Genomic DNA, 14,365 nt, shown 5'->3' with positions numbered 1-14,365 from the left:
AATACCCTTACTACATTTTCTGTACATTTTTATTCAGCGCTGAGACCCCAGAGGCTCACCTGGGATATATATATAAAAGAAGTTAAAAAAAATAAAATCCATGACCCTTTCTGTTGGTTCATTTACAATTGAAAAAAAAAAAAAAGGCTTGAGTAACTCTGAACAACATTGATCTACACTATAACATACATTAGCTGTGACTATAATATAAAATTCACAAAATATAAAAAGGGGGTGAAGATGAACAGATTTCAGAAACATGTAACCCCTCCTGTCTATTATCATAAAATACCCTCCAACAAGTGAGTTGGAAACCATTCTGTGCATGGATATATCAATGTGATGGTTAGTGATGTCACTGCAATTTGAATATGTTTAGTCCTCTACAAAAACTCTGAAGATGAAATCGCGAAACCGTTTTGAATATAGCCTTGGATCAACAGCAGAGATTGATGTTGGATCATATTGGAATGATTTGTAAGCATGCTCAAGCTTTTTGCTAATGTCATAGTCTTGTAATATGTCGATGATCCCGAAAAAGATGATAATCTCGTATAACTCCCCTGTTGGTTCTCCAACCAGCTGAGGAGTGTCACAACTTTTTCGCACGGTCATTTCGGCCCGTGCTGGCATGCTTATACCCAATTGAATCCACCTGAAACATGAAAGAGATTGAAAACATTTTCAGAAAATGCAACCATTCCCGACTGAAGAGAGAATCCATGTATGAATCTATGAAACTTAAAGCTTTAGTATCGGTGCAAGAAGCAATTATACAAGTTTGGGGGCAAAAAAACGGAGTGAAGAAAATGTAATGAAAAAGTATCAACAATGAACTCATCAATGCATGATAACTAGGATTAGCAAAATAGTAACTGTAAAACAATGCTTTGCCTAAGCTATCAGAACTTGAGTTACTGAAAATTTAATACTTATGTCATGATGTGTTGATAGACTATACCGATTCGGATCTACTACAAGATGATCCACATCGACTCCAGAAAGACGAGGGGCTCCATCATCAAAGTTACCATGGCCTGCGATGTAAGTTCATGTATTCAGAAAAAAAAAAAAAAAAAAAAACAAACCATGTTGAAAATAAAATTAAGAAAAACCCATCTAAGACAAGATCTAACCAGTTGGAGTTTGTGGACCTGGACTGTGACCAGAAGGAGTAACATTGTCACCGCACGACATTCCTCGAAAATGAAGACCTACCAACATACTGTAATCCATGATCCTCTCGTGTTCCAGAAAGTCACAGTCTCTGTCCACTTGCCTACACAAATGAATGTTAGAAAATACAGGCTAGTTCTATTGACATAGCAGCTAATAAAATGTGCCGAATGAAACAAAAGCTGGGGTAGTGCAGTTTCCTGAATGGGGAACACAGTAATGGTTGCAACAAGAAGTGACAAAGTACCTGCAGAATTCTTGAAACCAAGACTTCCGCAACCGAAATATATAATTTAGATCAAGGTCCTTGAGTGTTGTTGTAGGCTCTATTTCTGACTCGGGTTTGTCAGTTGTGCGACCGAAGGTCGAACCTTTTAAGTCAAAGCGCCTATGGATGGGATATTGTGAGCAGAATAGATTTCCCATGATAACAAATCGAACCTGAAATTTATGAAGGATAGTCGATTATAAATTTTTGTCAAAGTAGAAACCTATACAAACTTCGGATTACCTTCTTCTGTGCAGTTCCTGTTAGCTTAACACAGTGGAGGCCAAAGAACTTGGTGACTAGAGTGTTCTCAAAAGCCCGAACATGTTTGTAGTAACCAGGTAGCATTCTCAAGAAAACCTGAAATCATTTTATACAAGTCCTGAATGAAATATCTTTTAATGGATGATAAAAAATAACCTTTGTAAATTGTAATGAAGCAACAACTGAAAACCATCACATCAAAGAGACCTGTTACAATGGTAACCAAGTAACTTGAAAAAACTTTTAAACTAGCTCAGTTTAAGTAAACTTCTCAACAAACACTTACAGGAAAAGAAAACAAGAGATAAAACAAACTTCTCACATAAGTTAAAATCAATTTATACACCTTAGCATATTAGAATTCAGAAGCTTTCTCATATAAATTCTCTAAAAGCTGGAGCATATAACTTGATTATAACTGATGGGAGAAGTTTGATTCATTTTACCCTCTTATTTCTTCTATATGTACTTGTAAAGGAGTTATTTATTCAAACCGAGCAATAATGTGCCAAGTTTAAGATAAATTTTCTGAATACATAGTAATTCTTGCTCTTTAATGATGCTCAATATAGTTGCACTACTTCTCTGAAAACTCAGGATTACTGGTGAAACTTTCTAATTCTTGAAAAGCAAGGTGAGCAAAGTGTATGGTTAGGAGAATTACAAAGCCTCAAGGCTTATATTATAACTAAGCCAACTAAAAGGGAACTCACTTTTACTTCTGATTTCTTCATGGTCTTTATCATGTACCGGTCATCATTGGTCAAATAAAAGAAGCTTCCACTTTTTCCAGGGGAAGAGAGTTCCCGAAGGGCATCATTCCCACATAATGATAGCATGTAATCAGCAGGATCTACTTTGAACAATTTTCTGAGAGCCCTACATATATAGATAAAAAAAAACCATCAGCATCTAGGAATTAAGATAGACAAATAAAGTTCTAATAGTCAGAGACTCTTCTGGATACAGTTCCACAAGAGCACACTCAAAAGGTTGCAGATTCAGATACAAAGCACGGTTCACCTAATTGGTGAACAAAATTTCAGTGGACTTTTAGTCTTGAGATTTTGATCAAAACCTTACCTGAACACTACGGGGCAGTAGTCTTTCCATCTAAACTCACAAGATTGGTGAGGTGGCGTGTGCTTAGATCCTTCTGGGGGAAATTTAGTCCACACTTTTTCTTTAGGATCAAATGCAGAAGACTTCAAATCAAGAGATGTACTTGGAGCAGGTCTTCCAACAGCATGTCTGTGCTATGGCACGAAAATTAATAACCGTGCAGTTAAAATTAGAATCATGGAAAGAAATTATTGTTTTTTTCAGAATGCCATATTATCATTGCACCATAACCATAGGATGACACACATTTAAAGTAAGCTAAATCATCATATCCTAGAAGATACAAGGTATCAATCAGTCTACCACTCAAACAAAAAGAAAAAAAAAAGTTAAATGTTTAACTTTCAGAGACAAAAAAGAGAGAGTAAATAAACATAATTCACAGGAAAACAGCTATGATCAGTACCTGATACCAAGCTGCAGATTAAGCATGAGCTCATAGTTCTTATGCCCTTGAGAAATAGTCTCTCCCTGTCTCTTTGGAGCCTTCAACCTCAAATGTGGCACTCTTGGAATAGAATTATCCACCTGAGAACTCCTTGAGCCATTATAGGATGAATAAGAACCATCTTCAGAGCTGTAATTACTAATTCTTGCATCCACTGACATCCTCCTTGTCCTCCCAGTCCCATCAGTCCCCTTCTTACACATCTTATTATCACCCTCCAACATGTTCAAACTCTTGTGTGAAGGGTAAATTGCCACCTTCTCAAGGCCACAAACACTGCACTCCACCAAGTCCAAAGAGAACAGCTCCTGAGGATCCCATTCCAAATGGCCAGCACAAGAGCCAGAAGGGTAATAAGTCCCATTTTGCTCCTTTGGATCCTTACTCCAAACCCCAACATAGAAACTCCCATCACCACCCCACCTGAATGTTCCATTCCCCTTAGGCAACCCTTCCTCCCAACAACCATCATACCTATTCCCATTGCTCCACATCATGGTGCCATTCCCATGGAACAAGCCATTCCTCCATTGTCCAATGTAATGGTTCCCATTCTTCCATTGGTACCTTCCATGTCCATTCTGCAACCCTTTCCTCCACTCCCCATCATAGAAATCCCCATTGGGGTAACTCTGAGTCCCCTGGCCATGTCTCAACTCCATCACCCAACAACCCTTGTAGGTGTCCCCAGAAGACCCTATGAAAGTCCCTTTTCCATCCATATAACCACCCTTGAAATCACCCTCGTAGGTTGCACCACTAGGCCAACTGAACCTCCCTTTCCCCATGATGCCACCCTTTTGCCATTCACCAACATACATGCACCCATCTGTCCACAGATACTTTCCCTGGCCATGAGGGCCATTGTTGTCAAGCCACTGGCCTGTGTAGAAGTCACCATTGGGGAGAATCTTCTCAACCTCACCAACAACATTTCTTGTTGCATCATCATCATCATCAACATGGGCAACAGACATTGGTGTGAAGATGCTGTTAGCCCTCCTCTTTGGACCTGCTGATTTCCTAACTGCTGCTTCCCAAGCCTTCACAAAGCTTGTAAGCTCTTTGTTCATTCTTCTCCAAAAAGGCTTCAACTTTGCCCCTTCTACCCTCCCTCACACATACCCTACAACAAACAAACAAACACCCTTTGGCCTATTCATTCATTTCACCCATCGATGAACATGTTGTGAGGATAAAAAATAATAATGATAATAATAAAAATAATAATAACAATACCTGTTGTGTTGTGTATGTTGTCAATGCACATTGTTGTTCAGAGAAGAAGGCATTTCTTTTTTCTTTCTGGAGAAGAGAAGGAGAAAAATTAATTAAACAAAGGGAATGAAAATTGACAAAATCAAAATCCAAAACCCAATGCCAAGTTTGTTTCTTTTCCCCAGATTTTGGCTCCTTATTTGGGTCTGTGAAATGGGTTGCATTCGGATTTTGAAAGAAACTGGTGCTGTTGGATTGACAGGGAAAGCAAAAAGGTTGGTTGGAAGCAGTAACTGGCTTTTCTTTTCTTTTCTTTTTTTTTAATTTTTTATCCTTGTCTTTGTTTTTATGTAAATTGTTCTTTTTTTATTTATTTAAATATTTGCTTTTTTTTTTTCTTTATGTAATTTTTGTTTTGCTGGATTTCTTTCTTTAGATGATGGTTGGAAGCAAAGAGATTGAACTCATCATTCTAATGATTCCGAATTTGGCTCCTAAAAGTAATAGCAGACTTGACAATTGGAAGAATGAGAGGAGAGCATGTCTGTCAATAGCCATTTTTAGCAACTTACTCCTAATTTTAGTTTTGTCTTTGTTCTTCTTTTTCTCACAAAATGTTCAGATTTGCCTTTTGATCTTAAGATTTCTTTTTTGTTTATTTCCTTAATCCTTTGGTACATGGAACTAGTTAGTATTTTTGAAAAATTGTTTTCTTACCCTTGAAAATTATTATCAAAATCCTTTATGCACTGATGTTACGTGTTTTTTTTCTATAATATAAAAATAATTTTTTTTTCAAACCACGACCATCATCCACTTAATTAACTAAAGATATGGTTGGATATTAAATAATAAATATGTTTTTAGTTTTTATAAATGACGAAATGTTTATTTTTAATCTCACGTAGCATAATAGAATATTAATGATCTCATTTTCAATCTCATCTATGAAAATATATTATATATCGTCTTTGTTTTTATAAACGAAGAATCAAAAGAAAATGTTTTTGTGATGAACAATGCCCATATTTTCAAAAATGAGAAATTAAAAGGAGAATATTTATTTTTCAGAGACTAAAATTAAACAATGTCTTATTTAAAATTACTAAAAATATATTTATCCTTTACAAAATTATATTTATATTTTTTCACTTTGTTTTTTATTTTAAAAATTTATATAGGAAATAGTGAAAAAAAATCACTATTTCCTATATAATATTTTTAGAACAATAAATTAAATAAAAATAGGTATCATCGTGGTAACTAGTATTTTAGCATATGTAATGCATAGGGTAAATGTTTTTATTTTTATATATAAATTTATAATAAATAAATAATTTTAAATATACAAATTATATTAATTTTAAAGTTCATAATAAATGAATATTTTGATAGACTATAGTTATATCTTCTAACAGAGATCATTCTGTTTGAGCTTGGTATGACCACGGTGGCAGGAGAATTTTTCTCTCTCACTATTTGACATAGTTACATATGGATTGAGAGTAATAAATAAATTAGACACGAATTGTTAATGTGTTGAAGTAAAGGTTGAATCGTTTGAGTATTATTTGAATTCAATCTTAAGTGAAAATAATTATTAGTTAAATTTTACTTACATTTTAATCCAACATCTAAATGAGTCCTAAGTTATTTTCTCTAATGAACCAGAGGATTAAGATAAAAAAAAGTTACATGTTAAGAGTCAAACTCAAAATCTCTAATTAAAATAAGATAATTTTGTATCAGCTAATACATATGCCTAATTATATAAATAAATATTTTTAACATATAAATCTTAAATTTATGATAAAGAAAAATTATTTTTTATAAAAGCTGGTTTTTTATTACTAATAATTTCTTTTGAAAATATTTAAATTTAATTTATAAATATAGATGAAAAAGGACAAACGGAAGTGATAGTAAATGAAAAAGAAAAACCCAAAAATGGTTTCATTGAAAAAAAAGTCCTAAAATGCTTCAAGCTAACTATTTTTTTTGTTAACAACCATAATCACTTAGTTCAAAATCTAGTCATGCTTAAGGCTCTACATCCCATCACAAGAGTTTATTATGTGGAATCAAACTCATATTATTCTCCATAATCAGTTCAACTATACTCATTGGATGTTAACTATTTTATTTAAATAAATTAGATTGAAAACAAAACAAAAAAAATAAAAACAGAAAAAGATTCATTAAAGTAAACAAACTATAAATTGTGTAATAAAAACAAACTCTAAATAAATAGGTATAAGAAATTAAGCATAGTTGAATGTTAAGCGTGAGTAAGTCTTTTTTAAGTTTTAAACCGTAATTAAAAATTTTATGGGAACTAATATTATTTTAGTAAATCTAATTAACTTGCTTTGATTTATGAGAAACTAGATTATCAACTTATAATGAAAAATAATTTTATATCATTATCTAATTATAACTCATCAAATAAAATAAATTTATTATTTTTTATGATAATTATTTTAAAAGTCACATTATTAATTATATGTGATTCAATAATAATGTAAAACTATTTTAAATTGTTATTATCAGTAGATGATTATTAAAATCTTGATTTATTGATTGTTATCTATTTTTTATATGAATGAACTCACTTAAAAATAAAAGATAATACGGGACATTTAATATGTGTAAAAAATAACAAAGTGGTGAAAACAAAATATGAAACGGTGTTGACTTTATTTCTTTGAATCTGTATATGTATATAATTTTGTTTGACGTCAAAAGCAGATAACTCGTTTTATATAACAAACAAAATGTCATTTAGCATTGGCATTTCTGAAGTGTTGCATTGAAGTGCCAATTTTTACATGCCTATTGCCAAAACATTTATTAAAAATATGCAAGTTATAACCCACCTACACAGACTTTTCAAAAGTGAATGAGCTGTCTAGGAGTGTGAAATAAATTTTAAACCAACCCATCATGAATTATAAAACTAAAAAAGGTAATGAATTATTATACAAATTAACCCTAATGTGTTTTTACACACACATATAAGCATTTTCTGCGAGCTAGAGGTAATTTTGTTCGTGGATATTGAATAGAGATATCTTGGCAGCCACGTATTCATATATTATTATACAAGCATATAGGTCATCATGGATATTGAATAGAGATATTTTGACAACCACGTAATTAGTTTATTTTCATTGCAAACGAGATTTTTTAACTTCTCAGGGTTTTTTTTTATAAAAAAAAAAACACCATAAGTATTTCTCGGAGAGATAATTAATTTTGTTCAAGATGAATAAAATTATTATTATGATAAAATTATTCTTCCGAATATATAACACAATTGGGTATTTTGCACACTTAAGATGATTTGAATATGAGACTATTAGTTTAGCTAACTTAATCTTATGTTGATTGATCAACATGTTTAATGACATTTAACATGTAAGGATTGAAACATTTGTGTAATTATTCTTTGACATGATGGTATAAAAAAATTATGTTTATTTTATGTGTTACTAATAATTTTTCTTCATAATAATTAATATATATGCACGTTTAATAAGTTTTCTTAAGACTTGAAGCAATATTTTTGGGTACACCAGTGGAATAGAACAAGCTAGTCTCTTAGAACTTGTTGTATAGCCTAATTTTAGGACAGGATCTACCTTCTCTTTCTCTTAGGGCTGGTTTGGTTGTGGATAAATGACTAAAAAGAGAAAGGAAATTTTTGAAAAAATATGTGGGATCCACGTCTTTTTACTCTTTCATATGAGGAGATTGAAGAAGAGACTTACAATGTGCAATTGTTTATACCATTTTGTCCCAGTGATCATTTAAAAAAATTAAAATGATCATTTACTTTTCATTATTTTATTACTTATCTACTAACTTTAATTCAAGAATTTACATTTTATTTTCATCTATTTATCTTTAACCAAATCACTTCTATTTTTTTTTTCTTCCCGTCTCTTCTTTACTCCTCCTTTCTCACAGTCAAACAATTAATTAACTCCTTAAAAAACCCTTACACCACGCTAAAAAACACGTGGTATATAATGGTACGAACAAGGAAGTTTATTGTTTTTCTTTTCGTATATACATTTCATTTTGGTGGGGTTTTGAATAAATTTACACATGACCCTTTTAATTTTCAATCAATGGGTTTGGATAGCCAATATTAGGTAGCAGTGGAAATTTGTCATGCAATACTTTATTTTCTTTGCAAGTAATGGAGGTAGCTCAAACCATGATTAAATGTAGAAAAAGGGCTGAATTAATTAGTATACGGGGAATATGTGTGCTGGTCGAGTAATTATAGTTCTTCATTATAGCTAGTAATCATTAATTGATTTTATATTTTTATAATAAACTTTTGATAGCAAAAGAATAAGTGCCGATTTTTTTGTTAAGTACGTCGGGAAACATGTGAGCCAGTAGGTGTTGGCACATAGAATTATATTTAGTAAAATATTTTAGTTTATTTTTTTTTTAATTTAAAAATTTATTTGCTTATTTGTTAAATAATTTTTTCATTTTGACTATTCCATAAATAATTTTTTTAATAATTTTTACTGATTTGTAATATTTTTTAAACACTATTTGAAGTAATTTTTTAAATACGAACATTTAACTTTTAATTTTTTATATTTTATTCATTGATATATTAATTTATTTTTTTTTATCTTTTTAAAATAATTGATGATTTATCATTTTATATTTTTTAATAGCTCACTTTATCAAATACTTCTAATTTAATAAATTGATTTTTCAACTTTCAACTATCAACTAATTTTTCAGCTTTTAATTAGTTTTATCAAATATATTCATATTATGTATCAATTCATTAAAAATTTAGAAATTAGAATGCATATGCATTAATATGGATAAATATGTGTGTTTTTTGGGAATAGTCTTATATATTATAGATCATAATTAAATGGTCTGAGCTAATAACAGAAATTTAATTAAATTTTCATCTCATCATTAAAAAAATAAGGTCTTACCAATCAGTATCTTAAGGATTAATTAAAAAATTAAAAGAAAAAATATTTTATTAAAAAATTATAAGAGTGTATTTTGAATTATAGGAGAGTATATTTTTTTGCATTCTAATAAGACACGGGTTAGTATTGACCTAAAAAAATTTTAAGATATTCACATCTTGGGCATCATTTTTCTAATAAACCATTAAGATATAAATTGTAATCTAAGATTCATATTTTGTTTTATAAGATGAAAAAAATGCATTTAGTCGGTCATTTTTCAACAAAATTCTCTACTATATCAAGAACACGATATATTTTTTATACTATATTATTGAATAATGAATGCAGTGAAATTAGTTAATACAAATTCGCCATTATATTATTTTAGTTATAAATCTGTTTTCTTAACTATTACTACTTATTAATATATTAATACAGTGACATGAAGGATACATCATTCAATGGTGGAACTGAGAGTGTTTCCTTAGAGCCGACCCCAGTTTCTTTCACTTCTTTTGTGGTGTTTTTTTGTTTCTTCTGTTTGATTTTTTATTTTCTCCCGTTGAAGTAGTGTTTTGGTTCTCTTTTATTATTGGTCATTTTCTCCAACGGAGGTTGTCACCAATATCCTTTGGTGATAAGTAATAACCCTCATCCTTTTCTTAATTAAATGATTATTTCAAAGGAGTTTGATTTTGATTTTCAAAAATGTCTTCTGTCATAGTAAATTTGAAAGTTATGCTTTGGGTTTTACTCTCTTTTTTTTTGTATATGTTTGACCGTACGGGACACTATAACTTTAAGATTTATTGAGCAAAACTTTGCATTGGTAGATGGTAGAAACCTTGAGTGGAGAATATCAAGACACCTTATGGTCAATGAAAAAGAAGGATAATTTTTTCCCCCAGAATATTTCAAAAATGTTAGTTTTAGTATTAAAAAAATTAATACGTTTTTAGTTTCAAAATTTATTGAAAGTGGTGTAGTTTTTATTCTTTAATCAAAGACTAAAAACACCTGTTTCTAAATGAATAGAAGAGCTAAAACTATGAAATTTTTATAGGAAATAAAGTAAACATTCTATAATATTCGGAGAAAATCAAGTGATTGGACATAAGTGAAGTGATTAATGTATTGAAGTTAAAGTTAAATCATTTAAGTATTATCGAGTTTGATCCTTGATGAAAATAATTTTTTTTATCAAACTTTACTTATTTTTTGGTTCAATTTCAAATTAATCGAGAATTATTTTTTTTATGAAAAGGAGAATTTAAGACAGACATATATATATATATGAATTAAAAACATAATTTATCCTTTTTTTGTTTATTTTCTACTTCCCTTTAATTTTTTTTCTTTGAAGGGTACAGGAGTTATAAACTTGTAATATATTTTTTGTCCTTTTGAGAGTGATTTTGAGTTGTATTATTTAAATTTGTTTGTTTTCCAAGGAGAACGGCCGATGGGGGGAAGAAAAAAAAAAGAGAGGAAGCAAGGCAATTGTTTATAAAATTATTATTTTTTAATCAATTTATCCAATTTGCTTGATGTGTGTAAAATAACCAAAATGACAATTTTAATGAAACAAATAATTACCTTTTTAATCCTATATAATTTGTTTAATTTTATAATAACATAAAATTTACTTTTCTATACTTATTTTAAGATTAGCGAATGAATATTATGGAATAAATGAAGTATAAGTAAACTTTTGTTAAACTTCATGTTATGTTATGTTAATGTGAGTGTAGTATAGTTTTTCTTGAAGAAAATCCCAAATACGTGCACAAGTGTCCTTTTCACATCTTTATTATCATTCATGAATCTGCTCTATCAACGCCAAATTAAACCGTGCAAGAAGTTTGATGGTCCCAAGCCATACGTGCAACGCATCCAACTCTGGATTTTAGACAAGGTCAAACCCCAAATATTCGTGGGCCCACAAAGCCTTTTGATTGCACATAAAGGTGACACTTGTCATTTGCCCCCACACAACCATATTGATTGCTACATTATGACAATGGATCACCGGCATAAATTAAAAAGCATGTGTCATGGGAAATGGCATTTTTTCATAGGCAAGATAAGAATGATAATAAGCATTATAAGTGGGAGAAAAAAAAATAAAGGAAATTAGAAAAGGGCAAAGAGCCTTATAACATAATTTTGTTTCCTTAGTTAAAGAATGATATCTTTGAAATTCATGTTTCATTGTTTAATTAATTAAACGGATTTAAAGTAAGGGGACATTCTTCCTTAAAAAATGCCCAAATTCTTTATTACTACTTAAACAAGAGATTTTTTTTATGAAATATGTGTTGTATTAACTTTATTAGTTATTTTTAATTAACATTTTTTTAATATAGCAAACATTATATCTATTGTCTTTGACCCTTCCTTAAGTGATAAATTTGATTTTAATCAATCAAAATACTTTTTTGGTATAGATCAAAATACTTTTTTATTTGAATTTGGGTAGACTAGCATGAGTCATATTTAATGGTGAATCAATCCAACCTAGGATATCTTTTTCTTTTTGTGTATTGAGAAATAAGACAAATTACATATTGGAATTGTCAATCATCACTAAGGACTCTAAATTAAAACAAAGTTTACAGGATTATTTCATCGACTATCTACAAGTATATGCGAAGCTCCCTAAGCAGCTAAAATATCCACAATATTATTTGTTTTGCGTGGAACTACACTATATATGATACGGTCCAATCTCGACATCATTTCTTTGATGAGAGATAAAAAAAAAAGGGATAATGAAAATTTGAGTTGGTGAAACTAATGCAGCTACTTTTAAAGTAACAAAAAGAAGAGTAACAAGTGGAGTCATAGAGTCAAAGTGGTAAAAAGAATTTCTCTGTTCATTCTTTCATTTAAAATTGTGCATTAGACTTTCATCTCACTCAACTCTTAACTCTTAAGTGATAAAAGAATGATTGAGGACGAATTTTTCTTTCTTGTTTTATTATTTTCCTCACATATACAAGCCTCAGTGCTTTAGATTTTGAATTTTCAAAAGGATTACTAATATTTTTCTTTCAAAGAATCCTTTATTAGTGCATTCAATACCTCAAGTCATTGGAACCTACAACAAACGAGTCTTATATATTGTTCATGCTCCTTATATGAGTATCACTTACTAGATTATTTCAATTCTCTTTCTCCTTTGGGATAATTACAATATTTTCCTGCATGAAGTTACAAAAAGTTAATATATGCTCATTTCCCTCACTCGAGATTAAGGATTTGCCCTCAAATTGTAATGTTGTATATATGTGTCTCTGGAAACCATTATTGGGCAACAAGACATCACGCGTGTGGAGGTTTTAAGGTACAATCGATCTAGAAACTTAGAGTCATTTCAAAAGTTACAAGAGTGTCAAGACTAAAACATTTTTAATTTAAATTTAATTTAATCATAAAATTTCTAAAATATTTATCAAACAGAAAATTAAATATCTTGAAGATTTCATTTATAAAAAAATTATGTCAAGATCACCACTATAATTACCACAACTATCATAATCGCGTCATGAACATTTCCATTACAATTATCATAGTTGTCACTAGAACCTCCATCATAATCATCCAACATCACTGTGATTGACGTCATAATCATTATTGTCGTTGTTATCACCGCCAATCATGTTAAGGGGTGTGAATTTTGAAATAATAGTACAAATGATAAATTCAATGTGATTAACTAAATTAATTAATTGATTTTTAAGGAATATAAATTAGTTAAATTTGTCGGATGGAGGGAGTAATTAATACCCTTAATATATATATTTTTTAAAACACTTTATGAAAAATGCTTCAGAAAGGTATAGGTGATTTGGTGTGTGTTTACAATTATATTGATCATAGGTGTTTTGAAAAATAACTATTATAAAAAAATATTAATTCAATCTTTAAAACTGGTATTGTGTTTTTATTATATATAAAATATTTTGTTTTAATAACATAACTTAGATAGCTATTAATTAATTGAATTCTTAATTTTAATAACATAACTATAAAACGCTTAATGACCCTCAAAAAGGTGATATTTACAAATTAAATTTGACCCTGCAATGCACGAGCAATAATACTAGTAATACTAGTAATACTAGCAAGTTATAAAAATGTTACTACTTTACATTCTACGTCAGTTTCCAAGACTTGTGTAGCTTGATGATATGAAACATGTTTTTTTTTTTACTTTTGTACTAGTTTAGTTTCTGAAGAAGAAGAAAAAAAAATTGACTTTCAAACTAGAAATTTTTTCGTGTACTTTTAAATTTAGGTAAAATTTAAAAAGTATAAAAATATTTATTTAAAATTATAAAAAACAATACATATTACACACACTTCATTAAAAATTTAAAAGTATAAATACAAAGTTTAAAAAATATATTTAAAATGAAAAATAAAACTGACAAAATTAATTCAAAAAAATTTAATCAATTTTAAACAGCCCATTCACTCAGGGAGAATAGACTAAATTATATTAAATCACTTTGATAACATTCACGGTTACTATCATATGTTATCTGAGTTGAAGAGATTTAAATCTTTTAAACATTAGACTTTTATTTGATTTTCATATTTATATGTATGATCATGAATAAGAATTGGTATGGAGGAAACTTTTCAATTCGACACCCTGATCAATAAAAAATTTACATTTCAAATAATAGGTATAAATAAAATCTTTGATGATTGAAATATAAGATTCACCTAATAATTGAAAAAAAGGTGAAAGAAAAAGGGAAGAGAATTTGTATGTTCTGAATCTTTTTCAACTGATATTTTTAATAAAAATTAATTAATTAATATTTGTTGATAATTTTTTTCATTATATAATAATACATAATATGATTGATGAGAGTGTAAAAGAATAATTATGCACAA

General features: G+C 29.5%; 1 protein-coding gene across 1 annotated transcript; it reads right to left on the bottom strand.

The window, feature by feature from the left end:
* Positions 1-116: 116 nt before the first annotated feature.
* On the bottom strand, positions 117-5,294 carry LOC100775866 (phosphatidylinositol 4-phosphate 5-kinase 6). Its single transcript, XM_003542773.5, has 9 exons — positions 4,518-5,294; positions 3,237-4,404; positions 2,792-2,959; positions 2,422-2,587; positions 1,688-1,804; positions 1,424-1,617; positions 1,137-1,279; positions 962-1,037; positions 117-655 (listed from the first exon to the last, which is right to left on the bottom strand). Exons 2-9 carry the CDS (start codon positions 4,349-4,351, stop codon positions 376-378), a joined length of 2,259 nt encoding a protein of 752 aa, XP_003542821.1. The 5' UTR covers positions 4,352-4,404; positions 4,518-5,294; the 3' UTR covers positions 117-375.
* Between the last annotated feature and the right edge of the window lie 9,071 nt (positions 5,295-14,365).

The sequence above is a fragment of the Glycine max genome, chromosome 13, assembly GCF_000004515.6.
Source record: "Glycine max cultivar Williams 82 chromosome 13, Glycine_max_v4.0, whole genome shotgun sequence".
Classification (NCBI taxonomy): Eukaryota; Viridiplantae; Streptophyta; class Magnoliopsida; order Fabales; family Fabaceae; genus Glycine; species Glycine max.
Note: the sequence above shows the minus strand (reverse complement) of the source record. Positions and strands in the feature narration are given on the sequence as shown.